This window comes from Protomyctophum parallelum (genome assembly GCF_964188405.1).
Source record: "Protomyctophum parallelum genome assembly, chromosome: 3".
NCBI lineage: Eukaryota > Metazoa > Chordata > Actinopteri > Myctophiformes > Myctophidae > Protomyctophum > Protomyctophum parallelum.
In genome coordinates this window covers 38,296,076-38,318,096 of record NC_139698.1, presented here as the reverse complement: position 1 = coordinate 38,318,096, position 22,021 = coordinate 38,296,076, and the positions used below count along the sequence as shown (strand labels likewise).

At 41.1% G+C, this 22,021-nt stretch overlaps 3 protein-coding genes across 5 annotated transcripts in view; 1 reads left to right on the top strand and 2 right to left on the bottom strand.

Moving 5' to 3' along the window:
* LOC310856297 (F-actin-uncapping protein LRRC16A-like) overlaps positions 1–5,906 on the bottom strand; it is a 91,134-nt gene extending 85,228 nt beyond the window's left edge. For all 3 annotated transcript variants that reach the window (XM_083761629.1, XM_083761630.1, XM_083761631.1), the window contains exons 1-2: positions 5,499–5,906; positions 1,208–1,305 (exon numbers count right to left, since the gene is read on the bottom strand). In XM_083761629.1, coding sequence (XP_083617755.1) covers positions 1,208–1,305; positions 5,499–5,538 — 138 coding nt within the window. In that variant the 5' untranslated portion in view covers positions 5,539–5,906. The remainder of the gene's footprint in view (positions 1–1,207; positions 1,306–5,498) is intronic.
* The window catches only part of col14a1a (collagen, type XIV, alpha 1a), a 594,115-nt gene that overhangs the window by 456,901 nt on the left and 115,193 nt on the right, over positions 1–22,021 (top strand). The window lies entirely within an intron of this gene.
* Positions 8,502–22,021, bottom strand: part of LOC310856483 (tumor necrosis factor receptor superfamily member 11B-like) — a 25,230-nt gene continuing 11,710 nt past the window's right edge. Inside the window, exons 2-6 of the mRNA XM_083761952.1 lie at positions 21,194–21,421; positions 20,716–20,860; positions 14,937–15,146; positions 10,070–10,294; positions 8,502–9,968 (exon numbers count right to left, since the gene is read on the bottom strand). Of these exons, the coding sequence (XP_083618078.1) occupies positions 9,574–9,968; positions 10,070–10,294; positions 14,937–15,146; positions 20,716–20,860; positions 21,194–21,421 (1,203 nt within the window). The 3' untranslated portion in view covers positions 8,502–9,573. The remainder of the gene's footprint in view (positions 9,969–10,069; positions 10,295–14,936; positions 15,147–20,715; positions 20,861–21,193; positions 21,422–22,021) is intronic.

Below are 22,021 nucleotides of genomic sequence, written 5' to 3'. Positions count from 1 at the left end.
TTCGGTGGCATTTCACATTGCAAAAGATTTGGATAATGGTAATGGAGATATTGTCAAAGTTGTCACTTTCTTTAGGGGGGGGATACAGCCATACCGCCAGTAGTATGTAAGTAGTAACTGTGATTTATTAACGTGATAACTATCCATGCCGCCCCATAAAGTTGATTAATGGGATCCATAGCAGTGAGAGATTCCCCTCATTCCCCAAGTGAAATGGAAGCAGTGTGAAACTAGATAAAGTGCCAATCGGCACAGGTCTCCACCAGGATTCTTCCTCAGCCTAGTGGGAATATGCGTGCACAATTTCATCGCCATCGGACGCTGCCGAGTTGTGGCCATTTGCTACTCCTGAAAACTGTAGGAGCCAATCGTGGCCAATCAGGATGGAATATGAGAAATCAAACAAACCTGTGTTGATCACATGACTATGGAGATCATGTGTACCGATTTGCGTGAAATTTGGATAAAATCTGAAGGAGTAATAATAGAAAATGTGTTTTACATATGTGGGCCTCCTGGTGGCGCTATAAAGAGCAGATGTGAAAAATTCCAGACAAAGGTTTTTCCTTGGCCTCTAGGGAGTTGGCATACAAAGTGATCGACAGGTTCGTGCAGTTAGAGGAAAAAACACTTTTCGGCCAGTTATAGCGCCACCTTGAGGCTGAGTTGAAATTGTTCATGTGGCATTTCGTCCTCGGCCTAGTGGGAATGTGGGTGCACAATTTCAAGGAAATCACGCGATGTGTTCATGATTTGCAGCATTTTGTTTGAAACTGAGCACTCCTGTGAACTTTGGAAGCCAATCTTAACCAATCAGGATGGAGTGTGAGAAATCTGAAAGACCGGTTTCGTTGAATGGCTGTAGAGAGACTGTGTACCAATTTGCGTGATGTTTGGACAAAATCTGTAGGTGTACTGTGCAAAAAGTTGTTTTGCACAAAGCGGCCTCCTGGTGGCGCTATAACAGGCCGTTCTGGAAAGTTTGGGGCAGAGGTTCATCGTTGGCATCCAGGGCGTGTGTGTGCAAAATTTGGCATCGACCGGGTTAACGGTGGCCGAGATTAGCTACTAACGGACGGACGGACACACACACACACACACACACACACACGGACGGACACACGGACGGACGGAGTGCAAAACATACTCTCCCCACATGCCTTCGGCCTGGTGGAGACAAAAAGGGAAGTAGTAGGAGTTAACTTACCAGAACTCTGTTCTCTGTCTTGTCTCCTTTGATCTCCAGTTTAACTCTCCTCCTTAGTGACAGCTTCACCTTCCTCCCCACTGCATCCCTAACACTCTCTATAGAAGCATAGATGAGAGGCAAAAAGAAGAGAAGGGATATATGTGTATGCATACAATTTCACTTACACACAGGCACACGATGAGTGTTTGTTCCGCTGTTCGGATTGATTGTTCACACTCAGGAGAATCCTGCACAGCCAAAGGAACAGGCTTAGAGAACAGAACTGGGTCAGCTGCATTTACAAGCTGCCCCACACACACACACACACACACACACACACACACACACACACACACACCTTCAGCCTTGTGCAAGAACAATACAATACTTAACAAAGCCAAAGTAACAAGGAAGACCTTAATTTATTTTATTTACTGGCTGAACTGAACGCCATTAAAAATAGGCACGTCCCTCTGCAGCAGTTCTATGATGGCATGATTCTATGATTCAAGAACCAAAATGGGTCACAGATCTGTCTGGTGGTTACCAATACAAGGGTATTAGCCCGTTTAAATTACATGGATCCTATCATATATTCAGTTGGTGTCTCAGACAGAAGAAGTGTCTGGGGGGTGAATAATCTGATATTTTGCTTTCTTCAAGACAAAACAAACCATTTGCTTTTGGAAAATGGTAGGCAGTAATACACAGTGACTTCATGTCGTGTCAGTATGCTAAACATGCCAGTATGATCGATCATTGATCATACATCATGATTATGTCAAGAATTATGCCAGCAGCAATGGCAATTTGGTTCCATTTCAGTGCAATAATACCATACTAACTCAATTCAATAGGGGACAACGGGTAAGGCATGGAGATGACACATCATGGTCTTGTTAAGCTAAAGCTTTAACATAGGCTACATTGTATGAGACTGAAAAGTATGTGCCTAATCTATTGTCAATGGAGCAGATCTACTTGTTCTTCTTCCAATCGAACTCATAAAGTTCAGCATTGGTTTTCTGAATTTTAAGATTTGGAGGAAACATTCTTGTATATTTTGATTGAGCTGTGCAAAATAGAAAAACATTTATTTTCAGGATGGATTTTTCCAATCCAAATTCTGTCTGGGTGGTTCTGGATGGTGACTCACTGACATTTGGCCTGTTGGTTCAAGTAACAATACAGTGCTTTACTTATTTATGCAGTTCAAAGGTCTTACAGGATATGTTGAGCAATATGCATGTAGTGAAATAAATAAATAAAACAATTAATATTGCTTAGTTGATACATATTCAGTGTCTCATCTAGACATTGGCATTCATACATTAAGTGTCTTTGTTTAACCATTGTACCAGGATCCTGCATGTAGCAGTGGTTAGACTATGGATGTTGTGCTGTAACAAGCCCTCTGGCAGACACCATGTAATGTGCCCAGAAACAAAGGCTAACTTGTTCACCCTTATCAGCAGTGCTTTACTCACTATGGTCTGCACTCTGCCCATGTGCCATGTCTACGTCCTCTCCATCGGTATCTCCCATTCTCGGAGCTACATCCAACCCCACTGCCTTTTCTCTGTTGCTTGGCTAATGTTATATTTCACCAGCAACCCGTTTAGGCTGCACTTTCTCACTTGCTCCCCTTAACACCAATCAGTATCTCATTTCATTCACAATTAGCCTACTATGTCGAGTACATCAACGTTTTATGTTAGAAATGTTTAGTATGGGTCCCCAGCATGTAGAAACTGCCGGATGCTAACTTGCAAATGTTGAGCAATTTTCATAATTGGCATAATATCTGACCATACCATTAACAACCTATAAGGAAAATAAATCTAAATTTCATGATGCTTTATGTAGCATGTGACATTGATGCTGAATCCATTCCAAGCATTAGTTTTGCACAGAATACACTCCTTAGGCTAAACGGCCATAGCTGTAATCACAAATGTGATGATGTCAGCACATTTGGTAGCTTTTTTTTTTTTTTTTGCAAAACTAATGGAAAATTGGATGTTTTTGCCTTCTATAGGTTGTTAATGGTATGGTATGCCAATTATGAAGATTGCTCAACATATGCAAGTTAGCATTCGGCAGTTTCTACATGCTGGGGACCCATACTTTGGTATACTCAACATGTCCGGGTTCACAATGGGGCTCTATGGGCTGGCAACTATTAGATATCTAGCAGACGAAGCATGCTGGCTGACAATACAGTATGTATAACACATTATGGGTGCATAAGTATCACTTCACAAAGTATACTACCCAGATTATTTTAACAGGAAGTTATTTGACTAAATCTGTCAAATTAGACTTTGTTTCAGTGTTTGGTCGAGGACGTTTTGTCAAATAGGCAACCTCTGACATCCCCCATCACAATTCTATAATCCATAACAGAAAATGTGACAGGGTCTGATGGAATGAGCCGCAAGGAGGCAAACACGAAATTTAGCAAATTGAGGAAATCGGTTGTTTATTTGTTTTTAAATTGTTGTAGTAGTAACTGCAGTGTGAGATTGCACTTCAAGGCTATTCTTGTGGTCTGCACTCTGCCCATGTGCCATGTATATTCTTATTTTGAGGTTAATCATCATTATTTCAAATAAGTATATCTTCTTCAACTATTTTTATTTTCATCATTTGAAAGTTTGTAATCTGCACTTTCATAATCTGAAAATAATTGAAAAATGGCCATGCCCTATATGAGACCTTGTCACAAATGTGTCTTCAATTAGTGCTTGCTATATGACTCCTAAAGTAAAAATGACTTCTAAAGATGGAAAGGAAAAGAACAGCTGCTCGCATTAAAAAGTGGGACTTTTTCAATGGTTACATCATTGTATAATTCCTTGTACTTGCATGATGGAAGGAGTGACATTGCATAAGGAGTGACATTGCATAATTCTGAGGATGCTGAGTCACTGACCGTTTAGCCCCATCTGGACAACAGCACATGACAAATAGTCAGTCTATGTTTTTTTGGTTAAACATCAGGAAAAATATACTGATGAAAGGAAATTATACAGTATGTTTATGTGATAGAACTAAAAACCAAAGAGGTTGTATGCTTCATCTCATAAGAGGTAGGCCTATGGAAAAGTATGTCAAAAACATACTGGATAGTCATTCCCTGCTCTTAGATTTCCACCCTTCCAACCCAATTTAAAGCATAATTGATTGTTGTATGAATCTGTTATAAAAGGTAAACCAGAGCTGTCCTATCCCCACAGGCAGCAGGATGCCCACTGCCCATTTTGGCCAGTGTGTATTTTTACTATCACCAAAGGTATAAAAACACTTATGTTACCAAGACGTGATTAACACAGTTTAAATATAAAAATACTTGAAGACCAGCCTGGGAAAACACCAGCCTGGGAAAACCCACACACCATCATCATTCAACACATCAACAACCTCCCACCCTCTTCATTTCATTGCTGTTAATTGAAACTTTCACAGTCTGGGTTAGACCATTGAATCTAAACACAAGGGATAATTGTCTTGTTTACTGTCATGTTTTTATGTGTGGACCCCAGGAATATTTAGATGATGTTATGCACCAGCTAATGGGGATCCTAAGAAACTCAATAATAATGGATTGAGTCACAATGATATGGCGCTACATGGCACAAAGATACAATAAGTGAGCGTGAGAGTGGTAGTGTTTTTTCAGTGACGGAGTCTATGAATGACACTGAGGACCATGTGTTTCTGCGTGACTAAATTAGTTCGATATAAGCCTCATCTAGCATCTAAATATTTTTGGTCAAGATACATTAATTCAATGGACACTGGATAGCAATCAATGTGAATGTGATATGCGAGTGAAAGTGGCACAGAGAGACCGCCATAGATTGCTTGTGCTTGTCCAATATTGCACAGAGGTGTCAAAAGCTGAGGTAGTACTGTGCCACACAAAGAGACTAGAAGGCAGGTTCTATACATGATTAGGCTACGATCCTCAACTGAGATTACTATGATCCTTTAAAAAAAAGACTAGGTAGATTTGTTGGGCCATCACCATATAATGCGATGACTGCTCTTATTTCAACTAGGGCTTTCCTCCCATCACATCTAATCTTACAAAGGCTATAACTCACACATCATGATCATCGGTCTTTCTATTATGGTCAGATCGCCATCATGTCAACGATAATGATAGATGCAAAGATGAAACAACACCTATTATTCCACGAATAAGCCTTAACTTAATCTGCTATCTGGTAGGCTATAGTCTTTTCCACGTGTCCATACATTGACCCATGTCTACTGTATCTTGCTTGTGGGATGATATCCTTACCCAGAAGCTCTTTGGGGACATCTGACACTTCCTCGCTCATTTTGCTGGAGTGTGTGGTCAATAAACAATATCCGCCAACAGGAACACTACGGCCAACGCATTGGGATGCTTTAAAATAACAGTATGGAGAGGTAGCCTAATCCACTCCCAGGAGAAGTGTCAGGTGCCGCCGCCGTTACGTTTAGTCCCCTGGCGGTTACATGTCCCTCTCTCCTTGCAGTGTCCATGAAATATATCCACATGTATCTATTCTGGGCACATGTCCATCCGTTCACAGCACCCTGTTTCTCTCAAGCGTTTAAGAAAGCGTCAGGATCCGTTTAAACTCATGCTGAAAGCCTGAAACCAGCTAAACTGCGCTTTGGAGGACTACCACTGTTCGCCACGCACACACACACGCCCTCTGTAGTGTTGTAGACTACGGTATAAAGCTCTTGCTTTTGGCAGCCAATTGTAAAGACCGGGGCCCCTCCCCGATCGGTGATGCGACAGTCAGTGTAGCCTCGGTCCCAGGCTTACTCAGTCAGTGAACCGTGCATCATGTCGGGTTGGTGAAGGGGGGTGGCGGCGTCACTGCTGTTTTTGTCACGCTGGTGCTCAGAGGAGCCGCGCGTATTGTTGACAAAGCGTGGCAAATCGTTAAATATCCTCCATTATAATACATGTATAACATTTACAAGTGAAGCTTGATTGAATACAACATTTATTGCAATACATGTATTAAATCAAGCTTCACTAGTTGTTTCAGTAAAACGGCTACGTAAAGGCAAAGGACTATTTTTATTTAGATAATCATTTTACATTCATTCATAATAATTCATGCACATTGTGCATGAATTATGCCAAAGAAAGAATTACACTATTTGTGAATACAAAAATCTATCACAATGTCAGTCCAACTAATACATATTGAATGTAATTAAGATATCACATGCTTGGTTCTCTCATTCAATTATTGTTTAAGGAAATGTGCGTAGGTCAATACTTTTCCTATTTCAATCGACTTTTCAAGCATTTTTGTGTTTTTGATATGAACCTACTAGCCTGCGACAAAAGAATGACAAGGGCGACCTCTAATGGTAATTAAGTAGTACTACGTTTAGCAGATTTTGTGATTTCACATCAGAGACACTATCTGGAGAACGCGTAGTGGTTTTCTGGACCCACTGAAAAATCGGCCATTCATTTTTCCCATAGAGATTTACAAAAATATATCAGTTATTTTAAGTCTAGAATCAAGCCATCCAGGATCCTCGTGAGTCATGAGACTCATGACCATAAAACCTTTGATTCTGTGAAAAAATGAAATGAAAAAATGCTAAACAAAGGATATTTATTAAATGTAGTAGTAGGCCTATATCATACATTTAAATGTTAATTTCTTTAAAAATATATATTCTTTTCACAGAATCAAAGGTTTTGTGGTCATGATTTACCAGGATCTGGATGGCTTGATTCTAGGCTTAGAATAATTTATATAACAAAAAACATTGCATTGTCACGGTAAGCTCCTCTGCCCATGGACTTTGTTTGTGTTATTTTGGGACTTATAACTTGTATTTGTGTTCTGTACCTTATTTGACCTTTTCTGTCACCTGCCTTGCCTCACCTCCCCATTAGTGTAACTAGCCACATGTGTTCTGTTGCCTGTTAGCCTATCCCAGTGTTGATTGTGTGTTTCAGTTCACCTGTGTGTAGTTAGTCTTGTCTTTATACAGCTCCATCTCAATGAATTAGAATATTGTGTAAAAGTTAATTTTCTTCCCTAATATAATTAAAAAAGTGAAACTTTCATACATTCTCAATTAATTGTGCATAAGGTGAAGTATTTAAAACTTTTTTTGTTTTAATCTTCATGATTATGGCATACAGCTCATGAAAATCTAAAAATCCTATCTCAACAAATTAGATTTTTTTTTTTAAATGAGAAATGTCGACCATCTGAAAAGTATATTAATGTATGCAGTTAATACTTGGTCTGGGCTACTTTTGAACAAATTATTTCAACCATGGGGTAGCCTATGGCATGGAGGTGATCAGCCTGTGGCACTGTTGAGGTGTTATGGAAGCCCAGGTTTGCTTTGATAACAGCTGTGAATGCATTTGTATTGTTGAGTCTCATGGCTCACACCTTCCTCTTGACAATACAACCTAGATTCTCTGTGACGTTCAGGTCAGGCCAGTTCGCTGGTCAGTTAAGCACAGTAATACCATGGTCAGTACACCAGTTACTAGTAGTTTTTTTTATTAAAGGGAATGTGACATAAAACCTTTTTTGGTTGAGTGCTATAGTTGAGTGGGGAACATAGAACCTCTTTTTGGTTGAGCGGGGATATATAACCTTATATTAGTTATATATAATATATATAACCTTTTTGGGGGGTGGGGGGGGGGGAATGGGGAACAGAACCTGGGGAACATAGAACCTGGGGAACATATAGGGATGATCCCCTGTGAAGTAACTTTATGACAGTATCGCCTATTAATTGATTGTGTTCGCATTGATTGATTGTGTTCGCAGACAGTGGTACCATTTCAGTACAATATTGGGCTTTAATATATCTATTTTGTTTTTAAATAAATGTTATAAAAATATATTTATTTAAAGAATGATTGCAACATGCAATTTAACAGGGAAAGCTGAACAAACTTAAACGTTATTCATCTTCAAGATCAAGAAAAGAAAATCTAATTATTGTAATTATAAAGAAAGAAAAAAGAGCAGTCATTTCTCCCTACCTACATTAACTTCATCAATAAAAACAGCCACAACCAACAGCCACAACCTGAATTGTTCCCTCAACCTCAGACAAACATTACACGCAGTATGCAAGAGTCAAGAATTCTCCTTACATAGATTATAGCTGAGAGCTGTTACCAGTGCATGAAATTCAAAGTCAACTTTGTTGGCAAATGCTCAGTGCATATTCAGAATCAACATATGTGGTAATATATTTAGTCTCCCCCTATAGTTTTCTATTGATTATTCAAGTGGAAACAGTATTTATTTAACAAACTGATTTTAATCAAATCATTTGACAATAATTAATGTTCACATATTACAAGAGCTTTAAAAAGGAACACTCAAGCATATATACAATAAAGACCCATACAATATAAAAGTGATAAAACCAAATATAAAACAAATGAAATGCAGCATTCTGAATCCAGTTTTTGATAAAATAATAAAACAAGCTTTGCATATTCAGTAAGTAAAACTTTTTTTAAATAGAAAACAATTGCACTCCTTTGTACATTCATAAAAGCTGACATAAAAAAATATCTGATGAGCTTTACATGTCAGCAGTCCAGAACAAACAATCAAACCAACAAAGGAAAACAATAGAAAAATATTTCATTATGAAACCAAATCCTTCCTCTCAAACAGCGAGAAAGCAACGACGCATCTGCATGCCCTTTGCCCATAAAATAGTGTACTATGTACATTTTAAATAGTTTTCATTTTTCACAGACTCTGGTCAAACAGTTCCCATGAAACCTTTTTTGTTTCTTTTTTAAAGTTTTTGTTAAACATCTTTGTTTCTGCGTGCCAGGATCGGGCTGTGTAATTTAATTTATACTGTAGGACTCCTCAAAACACATCTCTCTCATACTGACCATTTTCACACAGCAGACATGTTGCCCTTATGTGATACTTGTGTCGCCGTGTGATTATGGTCAACTACTGGTCTCTATAAGCAGGATGTGGGGTGGCACGGATATGAAGAGGGGTCACATCTCTTCTGCTACAGCAAACTCATGTAAAACATTGTTATCTCAAGGGTTATGAGTGGTCAATTGAAGAGTGAAGCAAGAACTCACATTTCCACCACCTCTTGTTTAATTTGACCCCCTACCATTATGTATAGTGTACATGTATAGTCATAGTTTGATGGCATTTGATATGTTAAATGAATCAAAAGATGATTTGTGTGTGTGTGTGTGTGTGTGTGTGTGTGTGTGTGTGTGTGTGTGTGTGTGTGTGTGTGTGTGTGTGTGTGTGTGTGTGTGTGTGTGTGTGTGTGTGTGTGTGTGTGTGTTTTGTGCTTGTCTGTACCTCTATGTCTTCTGAGCCCTATTCATTATGTGGCTTATGAGCCTTAAAACACGAGTCTTCCTGTAGCATGTTAACAAACTTTGTCTCATACATTTTGCGTGCCGAGATGGTCCCTATGACACGGCTGATCTTCTTCAGGGCTTTTAGCAGAGAGCGCGGCACCTCTTGGCCACGCAGAACCCTCAGACTGTGAGACAGACCTTTGGCCAGGTCCAGGTCATAGTTCAGCGTCTTCCACAGACGGAGGACCTGCAGAATGTGCTGCTGGGGCCTGCAGGACGAGACCATGGACCGAACGTCATCCTGGCGAACTCTGGTCCCCGGCAAGCTGTCGGTGAGCTTCAGGAGGTCGTCCAGGGTCAGGTTTTTCACGCCAGCACAGCGGGAGACCTTCCTCTCGCAGTGATTCACACCTGAAGGGATGGCACAACACATATATGCTTAAAAAAAAGAAAATAAAACAAGGAGCACGCAATCAGATGAATGACTCTGTGTCCCCTGCAGCCCTCCTGACCTCGGATAATATCGTACAGCTTGTCTTGGTCTTTGTTCTGTTCTCTCCACAGCCGGAGCAGCTGCAGGACCTGTTGCTGGGGAGTACAGGCCTTCTTCAACCTCTCCAGGTTCTTAAGCTCCACCCGATGCCCTGGAAGGCTCTCCAACAGCCTCTCCAGGGGCACAGAGGACAGGTGCAGAGAGGCTAGAGACTGGAAGACAGCCTCCTCACATAGGGTCACATCTGGGGTGAGGAGGGGAAGAGAGTTCGAGAAGGAGACACACAAACACACACACATTTTAAACATAAAGATGGTAAAAGATGGGCAAGTCTCTGATTTCTGGTACAAGCTAGACTAAAGGGTGGTAGGCATGGTTTTGTGTGTCTTTCTGGTTATTGGCTGCCTTTTTTACACATGACTATTAGCAGGGCCAACATGTGAGTGTGAAAAAAATAAAATAAAATAGTTTTAATAAAATAATAATGTGAATTAATCTCAGCAAAATTAATATTCATGATGCTGTGTCCCAGATCTTGATCTTGGCTTTTTTGGAGAATGAAATAAGAGGGTGGCGGGTGTTAAAGGACCACTTCACCACTTTCTTGTTCATGATAAAATATCACGATTGTTTCCTACTCGTTCTGTGTCCCATAGGAGGGCTGTAGGCAGTTCAGAAACCCGTCCACCAGTGACATCATCGTTAAGCAGATTTGCTTTTTAAACAACTTTGTTTTTGAATAATATTTAGATTTTTATTATCATAAGAATGATGGCTTCCAGAATTGCAACTTTTCAAGAATAGTAATCCTGCAGTTTCTATTAGCTTGGATTCCCACTGGAGTTCAGTTTCATGACTTATTTCTCAGTAAGATTCAACGGCCTATATGCAGCCAACACTTCCGCAGCCAGTCCTTCAGTCCGACCGAGACAAGTGGACACACTGGACTGCAACCATGAAGGAGGAATCATCCCGTTTCACCCGTTGTTTACTCGAACTGCCGAGGTTTACCGTTAATGATGTGCGCAGCACTTAGATGTGTACTGAAAGTCTGAAACACCACAGAGTAAACTTGAGAAAGGAGTTAAACTTGGCTGAGTGCTGCAGTGGTATGTTGATTAACTGCTCTGTCGCTTTTGGAAGGTGGTTTTACTGCGTTTGGCAGCCATGTGAAATAATATTAAATAAAGCTATGAAAAAGCGGTCTACCTATTTTCCAGCTGCGGAAGGATGCTATATACTCACACCAGTCCTTCTAGTGGTGCCGGTCACTGCGTGACGGCAGAATAATCTAATATGTCAAATAGCCAAAGTGCTGAATTATTTTATTATAGGACTCTTCAGGTTATGTGGCAAAACATCTCAAGTCACAACATGTCACATAGCATGAGCTAGTCATACAACCGATCACATAATGAGTGCTAAGAGAAATCGGGATAAACTGCATGCATGTCTCACATTCCTGGGTCATTAGGGAGGAGTTGTGCCTATCCTCATGAATAACAAATGAAAGACAGATTTAAGGGCAGTCCATACTCTCTCCGACCACCGAACCTTTCGTCGGAAAGCTCCGGTACAACTACAACATGACGTCACTCGCAACTTCTGAAACGCATTCCTCCGAATTTTTGTTCTGAAAGCTGCACTCCCAGATGTTGTGACTCTCCGAACTCTACTTCGGAGAAAAAATTAAAGTCTGATCTTTCTGACGAAAAGTTTGGTGGTCGGAGAGAGTATGGACTGCCCTTAAGTCCTTGTCACTTACTATGCCAAATTAAATACATTTATAGAACCTCACAGTGAAAATAATAATAATACAATACAGTTCAATACGATCACAAATATATGTAAAGGAATAAGCTGCCATGTCCTGGGCCTGACAGACTAAGGGCCGATTCATACTCCTATTTTAGAGCCGAATAAAAGTCGGTTTGGCGCTGTAGAGCCTACAGTTTGACGTCATTTGAGGTTCGGGGGGCGGGTACCGTCCTAAAGTCGGCTCTTCGGTGCTACTGAAAATTTCTGACGAGCCGAAATCATTTCGGCACTACAGCGCCGAAACAGCGCTAAAATAGGAGTATGAATCGGCCCTAACGCTCCAGTTCGGTCATCCTTCTTTATACTCTATGGGTGTCTCCAGCTGTTATACACAGCAGTGTAACAAACAGTGTTGCCAGATTGTGTGAGAGAAATAAGCAACCAGGTCTATGAAAAGAAGCCACTCCACAAATTAACTACTACACTAATATTTAGGTGTACAGGTGTTTTCAATAGTTGAAAACACCTGCTATAACACATCGGCAGATACTTGAGAATAGCAATTTACAAACTCACAATGCGTCGTCGTGAGCTTGTAGATCTGATATTTTCCAATTTAAAAGGAGATTTAAGACGTTTCTACCTCATGTCATCATGTCAACGTCGCAACACAAATAATACAAACTATACACCATCAACACAATCAAATGAAATAGTGTGGTTTAAAGAACTGAACTTTATTCCTACAGTTTAAAGAACTGAACTTTATTCCTACAGTTTAAAGAACTGAACTTTATTCCTACAAAACCGTACGTTCACAGTGAATGAGTGGCTGCCAACCAGAAGCGCATAGGCAGCCCAAACTTTATGCGGAAGTGTTGGCTGCATATAGCCCATTGGTGGAGCACAGGTGGTGTTTAGATCACATTCCAAACAACACTGATGGTTGCATCTCTATGGAGCCTCATCTGCAGTTGATTGTGTGTGTGTGTGTGTGTGTATGTGGGGGGGGGGGGGGGTGAGCATGCGTTTTGTAACTATAGGCAATAGTACATGAAGGACTTCCTCTCTGTGTGTTCCCTATAGACAACAAGACTGATTCACACCGATAAGTCACATTTAAATCTCTTTGTGGTCTCTCTGGTTCCGCCTGGTCTCAACTGAACTGAACTGAACCATATTTATTGAGCAGAGCTATACAGAGCCATGGATGTGATTGTCAACAAAACAGTTACATTTCCATGGGAATAATGTGGATGTTATGATGTCAAACTGTCATCGTAATAGAACAGGCGGCAGCCACACCAAGCATGAGAACTGGACGAGCATGCTGGGCTGTAAAGTCATTTGAGCTACACTCAACTCAGTCAGCCTATTTTTTAATAAAGCTGCTGACCAATATGGTTGGTCGAAGCTGGGCACTGTCAACACAAGTCAAAGATGTTGAAAGAATGCAATTACCCTTCTCTTACAACCACAACCTGTCATCTCACTTTCTTTTGTTTTTGTTTTTCAAACCATGATATTGGACATCATACGTTAGTGTTCTTAGAGCTATTGATGTGTACTTCTGTGGCTACATACACAGAGACATAATATACAGTATGAACCATTTTTTCCTGAGACCCATCGTGCCGCAGTAACAGTGCCTGGAATTCTAGTGTGAAAAGAATATGACGCTATTTCTCTGATGTCAGTATAATCCAAGTGTGGCTTTGTTTAATTAACGTTGTCATCCCAGTGGTTTCGCCCAGTCACGCTCTCGCTCGGGATCCCCGACTGCTTTCAATTTAACAGTTTTCTTTGAAACTGTAAAAAAAAAAACTGTCTGTTAAATTTAAACAGTCCCAGAATGTGTTGTAGACTGTGGTTGTGTAGACCCACTGGAAGAGAATTTATGAATGAAGGTTAGAAAACATGACCCACCCTGAGGCATAAGGCTTATTCTGCTAGGTGGTGGTGGTATGTGTGTGTGTGTATGTGTGTGTGTGTGTGTGTGTGTGTGCGTGCGTGCGTGCGTGCGTGCGTGCGTGCGTGCGTGCATGCGTGCGTGCGTGTGTGCGTGTGTGCGTGACTGTGTGTGTGTGTGTGTGTGTGTGTGTGTGTGTGTGCGTGCGTGCGTGCGTGCGTGCGTGCGTGCGTGCGTGCGTGCGTGCGTGCGTGCGTGCGTGCGTGCGTGCGTGCGTGCGTGCGTGACTGTGTGACTGTGTGTGTGTGTGTGTGTGTGTGTGTGTCGATCTGCATCTGTGTGTGTCTGCAGTGCTATAGTGACTCGAATTTGTAAGGCTACAAGAATTCAGGATCATATTTGAGGCTTGCCCTCTTAAATTGATTGTCAGCATCTGCCTAATTATTCTGGGTAACAAAAGGCTAAGCTGCTTGTCTCGTGTCTCAGTGCAGTTTGACTCAGTTTCCTCGGCCTAATTGTTGTTTAAGGATGTCAGTTAGAATGTAATTGATTCATCATGGGCCATTATGACAGTTGTACCACAAACATCCGATTCAACCCTGTTAAGTCTTCTCCCTCTCATTCTCTCTCCCTCACTCTCAATTTCCTTTGCAGACATGAAAGAATCTGAAAAAGAACGGAATCTGAACAAGAATGTAACCGAGGAAATTCCCTGTCCAGAAAAATGGCCACATGTCTGAAATACTCCAATATTGTTTTGTTTCTAAGTTGTTGACAGTTGAGCTTTGGCTGAGCACATGGTTGTGTGTGTGTGTGTGTGTGTGTGTGTGTGTGTGTGTGTGTGTGTGTGTGTGTGTGTGTGTGTGTGTGTGTGTGTGTGTGTGTGTGTGTGTGCGTGTGTGTGTGTGTGTGTGTGTGTGTGTGTGTGTGTGTGTGCGTGCATGCGTGCGTGCGTGCGTGCGTGTGTGCGTGTGCTTGTGCAGTTACTCACACTTGTACATAATGCAATGCATACTGAATACAACATTTGATTTCTAAGCTATGCCTTTGTATTACAGTACAGTCAGTACCATGGCGTGGCCGATCGATCCAATGCTGAATCTATCCTGCATTAACACTTAATTATGTTGAGGTGGAGGAGCATGGCGATATTGATAATATAAGGAGTACAGTGTTCACTGGAATATAATGTGATACAGCCCAGCTATTGTTGTCTTACCATTGTGGCACGGTGTGTAGTAATGAGAGCAATCTGAGACTTTGCCCTGACTGGCACAAAGACTGTCCGTTGTAGCGGTGCCCTGGTTCATGGTCTTTAGGCCCAAAGAGGTACAGTTCCTATGGGGCAAGCACGGCTCTGTTGAGGACCCACCACTGGAGAAATGACCAGGCTGACAACGTTCACACACCATGTCACTCTCTGGCGTACCTGGAAGAGAATGACATATTGATTTTAGAACTGAAAATTTAAATTAAACCAGCAAGAAATCCAAAGCATGCAATAGGTTTAAAGGAGTATTTGTGGCATTACTAAGGAAATCATTTGATGACCGGCGGAGTCTCCGGTCATGTAAGTTGTAAGGCTACAATAATCTGTCATCAAATTATTGGCTACGAAAGGCCCAGACGGCTAGGGTAAAGGTCCGGGCACGCGTGTCGCGGGTTTGAGTCCCGATCACAACGACCATTGCTGTGTGTCACTCCCCATCTCTCTCTCCACATTTCCTGTCAGTCTACTGTACCCACAATATGTTAATTATTGGCTCAGGAATGCAACAAAAACAGAAAAATCTCCATGAATGCAAGGCTTCATAGGGTGTGCAATTGATAGAAAATCAAAGTCCTTTTTTGGGTGAACTACTCCTTTAAGAGTTACAATGAAAACTTGTGACAGATATGTTTTGTTTAATTATAATAGAGAAAGGGAAAATATTTTTCAGAACAGCAGCTTACAGCTTATTTTTTACTCTTCTCTTCATTATACACACAAGACACATACAGTAAGATCAGATCAGCCATCATTCTGAAACTGATACAACACAGTATATATATTATATTATATTCATGTTACTGAATATACTCACTGCAGTGTTTATATTACTAATCATTGATTCACAACATCACAAAGAAAAACACCAACGCAAGCAGATCTGTATCAGTATCTGTATCTGTATCATGTAGCATACCATGACGAGCAATATCAGTACTCTTGTGTGACATAAACCTGAATGATGAGTCACATATATTATACATATATTTTATATTTAAATTAGATTAAGAAAGTCACCACTCACATCACACGTTTCTCTGCGAATGGTTTTACTACTGCCACATGTCGACAGGTTTGCTTCTAAATGTATTCATGCAGGAGGTATAATTATTAGTATATTCATTGTAACTCTTAAATGTGCTCTAGTCGGTTGTCTATTTCTATGTTATCTAAGGACAGGCTTCTGTTTGCGGCCTAGAGGGGTGTATTCAAGCTACATGCAACACAACATTTCTTTGGGAAACCCATCCATTTACTGTAATTTACAAGGTGCTCTCTGTCAATAACACCAACATCCACAGTACAAGCTGGTGAGGAAAATTAATGTCACATAGCATCGTGTTGAATGCCAATGAAAAGTCTGGAAACAAACGTCTAGCATGCGCTTGCCTTTTTAGTGTTTGTATACTGTAGGTTATTAATTATAAAAAGCTTTGGTGGTTCAAGTTTTCCATCCACATTTGACTGAACAAGGTCTTACTTAAACGATTATTTAAAAGATTTCCCTTATTAATGATGTTGATGATTACGGTCTAGTGACATCTGGAAAATATGTTAAAGGGTTAGACCACTTTTGTAGAGGTTTGGGTTGTGTACAGTAGTTACCTTGCCATGATGTATAACAAACAATTCTAGCTTACTTGTCATATTTGTTTGTGTTTTCACACAACAGTTTGGGTGAAAGAAAGCAAGAGACCAATTAAGAGAGAAACAGAGAGAGGGGGGAGACCAAGAGAAGATTAAGAATAGTAAAATATGTGGCGGTACAACACTGAACTATCTATATGGGGCTATCTAACATTCTGTGGTTCCAGAACTCAAATACATAATATAAACATCAGCTCCGGGAAGGGGAATCCCCAGAAAGTAGTGCCTCATCTCTTCATCTAACTTGGGTCAGACCTTAGAACCAGGTCATTGAGGAATTCATGGAAAATGTCTGATGTTGGAGTAGTTTTGACAGTGCATTGGGTTAGACCTTTCAACCCACGTGGACAACGAATTCCTGGAAAATGCTGTGTGATGTGTGCAGTAAGTTAGTAACCACAGCAGTTGGACACTAGAGGTCACAATGTGTCAGTTTTAGATTAATTCCTATATGGAATATCACTGTGTTGACTGGTCCATTCTTAGAAAATGCCATGCCATGCTGTCTTAATTTTCCCATGAGGGAAACCCTGAATCCCACATGGTGAGCTCTAACAAAGGAGAGGGAAATGACCCTGTGTTAAAACTGTCATTGACAATAGCAAGGACTATGTAGAATATATTCTAGTGAAACTTGATGAAAGCATAAAGACACATTTTATAAGCCCTCCTGAGCAGTGACGTAGAGTCCGTGGGGGCCAGGGGGCCTCAGCCCCCATGAGGAATTGGACCAGGGGTCTCTGCCCCCATGAGGAATTGGACCTGAATATATATATTGGCCTCGGTTCGTCCCATTTGTACCGCACCAGGTCTGCACAGTACTGTAGGCCTACTCTGCTTAGGCTACTTGTTCACAATGAAACCACCACCAGCAAGGACACCCTGGCTGGCAACAGCGATGCCAGCCTGCCGTTGAAACCTGCCGTCAAACCAGCGACAGAACACAGAACCTGCCGAGGCGGACAGGACTAGCCTGCAATCATGGCATTTAAACATGCTCTTCTGTTTATAATCTAAATACTGTGACACGTTTAAAAAGTGTTACAAATAACTTGTGTTTAGAACCTAAACGCTTGAGTTTAGTGTGAAAAGAAAAAAAGGAACCACTGTCTTAGACCGAGGTATAGGCGTATCCCTGTTCTTGGAAAATATTTTATTCAATTATTCAATGCGACTTCAGTTGTCGCCGACTGATTTCAAACTTGGTATGCGCATCAGCAAGGACTTGAGGGAGTGTGGTACACGCTGCCGACAGACAGAGATCTCCACATGGGCACAAAAAGGACACAGACAGCCAGGTACTGTACAACAGGTACTCACTCTGACAAACTCTGAGTCCCGACACTATGACTCAGACATGATAAGTACACCTATACGTCGGTGCTGCGACGTAAGTATGAGGGCCAATATGCGGCCCGAACTGAGATATGAGGACCGCATCTCCAGTGCAGTAAATTCAATGGTGCGGGACCCTTTCTGACTTACATCAATAGAAAGAAATCCAAATGAATGCACCATGTAGGCTAACTGTATTTCGTGATGAACCAGGAGTAAGGGAATCCATGGAAAACACCAAGTCATTGTTGTTTTAACTCTGTCTAGTAGCCAGCAGTCTGTATGACCTAGTATTTCCACAATCATTGTACGCATGAGTCCCAGCGTCATCACTGTTCCACTCATAACTTTATGACAAGTGCTTGTACACTGGCTAATGTGCCTCGCATTACAGACACTGTGCAGCCTGACATTATCGGAAGCTTTATTCTACAGTAAGTTACATTATTCAGATTTCTCTAGGTTAGGATAAATAGAAAGAAAGTTAGGATATACACATTCATAAATTCACACACCATTTATCTGTGTTAGGAATATCATGAGACAACAACACATTTTCAACAGGCAGAATGTCAATCTACTGTAGGTCGGACACCTCAAACCATGCTTCAGGCTGTGTACGTGTGAGCGTATTTATAAATCAGACAAAAACCGAAATGGAATTATCTGTCCTTACATACAGTACGGGAACAATATTGAATTCATTAATTGTATTTAGAGAGGGAAGTGCACAGCGACAGGAAATTGAGTGAGGGCAGAGAGGGGAAATACATGCAACAGTCTTCAGCTGGGATGGAACAGTGGAGATTATGTGGTCGATGTACTGGGCACGTATCTGGTCAGCTACCGGCATACGCCTACCATATACATGTACCTTTTACTGGCATGTTACATTGTGCGTGCATGCGTGCGTGCGTGCGTGCGTGCGTGCGTGCGTGCGTGCGTGCATGCGTGCATGCGTGCGTGCGTGCATGCGTGACCACATGTGGTGTGTGCCTTTTCTCAGCCAGAGAATGCCTCTGCTGGGAAAAGATTAATCTGTCTGGAATCAGTTGGAAATAAATCCACAGATGAGGAGAGAGAGAGAGAGAGAGAGAGAGAGAGAGACAGACAGACAGACAGACAGACAGACAGACAGACAGACAGACAGACAGACAGACAGACAGACAGACAGACAGACAGACAGACAGACAGACAGACAGACAGACAGACAGACAGACAGACAGACAGACAGACAGACAGACAGACAGACAGACAGACAGACAGACAGACAGACAGACAGACAGACAGACAGACAAAAGAGATGAACGGAAGAAGGGTGAGATAGTGGAATGATATGGAAAGAAAAGAAAGCGAGATTGAAAACAGAATAAGATATAAATCATACACAGTAATCTGTCTCTACATTTTACTTTGTTGTGTGTCTAATTTATCAAGAAACTAAACTTTCCTCTTCTACTGTGAATTTAAACCTGAAATGTGTGCTAATGTGTGCTAATAGACGGTGTCTCGATAGAAGAGCAGGGAGATAAAATACAACCACCCCAATTGATGATTAAACACTGAGACGAAGCCGAGGTGTTTAATCATCCTGAAGGGATTTTATTTTATTGCTTGATAAAGACCGCCGACCCGTTTATTACCCCACTTATTACACGGCTAGTCGGCTACTTAATATATAAATTAATACATTGACCAAAAAGTAACATAAAAACTAGGTATTTCCTTGCTTATGGCAATGAAAGTATTCCATAAGTGTTGAATAATGTGTCGTCTATTTATAGCTTCAAATGTTTTCCAAAACATTCTTGAGAGCAATGTTTAGTTGTAAATTACATTGTGTGTTTGTTTACATGGCTGTCATGTTGGATACGGCATAAAATCCAAAGGCCATTGGATGTTTAGACGGTGCGGGCAGAAAGCTCTTGTAGACATGACTAAATATATGAATAAAATATATAGTGTAGATATTCCTGTTCAGTCCTAGACATGACACCAATAGGCTAAGAATGTTACCCATCATGTTTTGAGTGTTGGGACTGAATACTAATTTGTGCCTTTCCGCATTGTGATTATGCACGCCATGCACAAACAAAAAGTAATTGGGAAGACACCAAAATTGCACTTGCCCATTACCTCAAATCCGCTTGACACCACAATTTCAGCTGCTATAAACATAATGATACATTTTGTTAATTTGAGGTTTGGCAAATTGTTTAACCACTATTTTGCACCAAAATATATAGGACAATTCCAAGTAGAAGCCACATGAGCGTAATACCTTCCCACATACAGTATTTCTACAAACACATGTCATACATTCTTTTGACCTGTATGAATAGAGAGGAAAGGTCATGTGGTCAACAAAATTAGTAGGATTCATTCTCGGAGAGCAAGAAAGGTGCAAAGCAAATTTGATGGCAATGGACATTTTATATGCATGATTGGATATGAGCAACAAAATGACTGACATCCATAGAGTCCCCTGCGCAATATAATATTAAAATACATATACTGGTATACGAGTGATCTAGACTACAGTACCACCCTCACTGGCAAAGTGTCCTTGGGCAAGGTGCTGAAAACCCTAACTTCTGCATTATAAATGTGAATTAATTTTGTCATTGGCATTGGCAAAAAACAGATCAGATCACAATACACTACACTCAATGGCACTCTAATCTAAAAAGAAAAAATAAAAACATTCTTTGGATATACGAAAACAATTCTACAAAACTTTAATTACCTCGATGTAGCACTCCGTGCCCAGGTGGACAGGTGCTGTGTTTGATGCAGAACTCCACCACTAGATGGAAACCTGGAGCACACTCACACAGCTGGTCATGTGTGCTGTTACACCGCTGCTTTACCAGTTGTCTCTCCTTGCACACCTAAACACACGCGCACGCACACATTAAAAAAACGCTGCACCTGGAGAAAAACACACAACAAAGCATACAGCGTATATATGTAAACATACAGTCAGTAGCTAGAGATTAGCCACTTTCAAAAGTGCAAAAATAGTAGATCTACAAGTATAAGACCATCCACATGAATTACACATTGACATGAATTAATTAATCATTAATTGAAACATGTGGCCTTATGCTTAATTAATACAACAAAGTTGTGCACCAAAAATAGCATTGTTGTGAGCTTGTACAGTAGATCTGATAGTTGGCATGTAACACCATCATATAGTGTATACATTGTACTTTACACACCGAAGTGCAGTACTGGCACGTATCTCCCCAGTGCCAGCTCTCAGCAAAGTGTCTCTCTGGACAGGGCTGGCACTCTGTGGGTGTGTCGGCTGTGCAGTGGCGTTTCACGGCCGTGCCAGGAGGGCATTGGTCACACAGTAGGAGGTCAGACGTCACAGGATCACGATACTGGTACTTAGGTGGGGCAGCCTGCTGTTGGAAGGCCCAGGAAAGTGAGGCTGTAAAGAGCTGAGGGAGAGAGAGAGAGAGAGAGAGAGAGAGAGAGAGAGAGAGAGAGAGAGAGAGAGAGAGAGAGAGAGCAGAGAGCAGAGAGATCACATTCACGTTAATGCACTGTTCTCTTGAACAACAGCCCAAAAGTGACAGTTAATGAAATGTAGGTCCATAGTAAGTAAGTGGAGCATGTCTTTTTGTTGGGCTAGCAATGCTCGGCAGAAACATTTGGAAGGCAGTCGTCATTTTTAAGTTTTGTAACATGAAACAGCCTGCCCTTTCCAAGACTAAATATTAAACAGCCATAATAATATACAGGTTCCTCGTGCCTTGCAAGCAAATTATTTCCCCCCCTAATAGTGATCCATTATGCACTCTACGGTTTTGCAATGGAAGTGGAAGTGGTCAATGTTGTCATTGCTAACAACTATAACCAACTGCTTTTCATTATATTTGGTTCTCATGGCCTGCAAAGTTCACCGTAGGATTTGTTCATTATTTTGTCAAGCCGCCATCCATGACAAACCATCCATCCATGACTATCGCCTCGGGTTGCCTCTGTCCCATTAGACTATCAATGCTTTATCCTTGAAGTGCAGAACTAGAGTTGCTTAT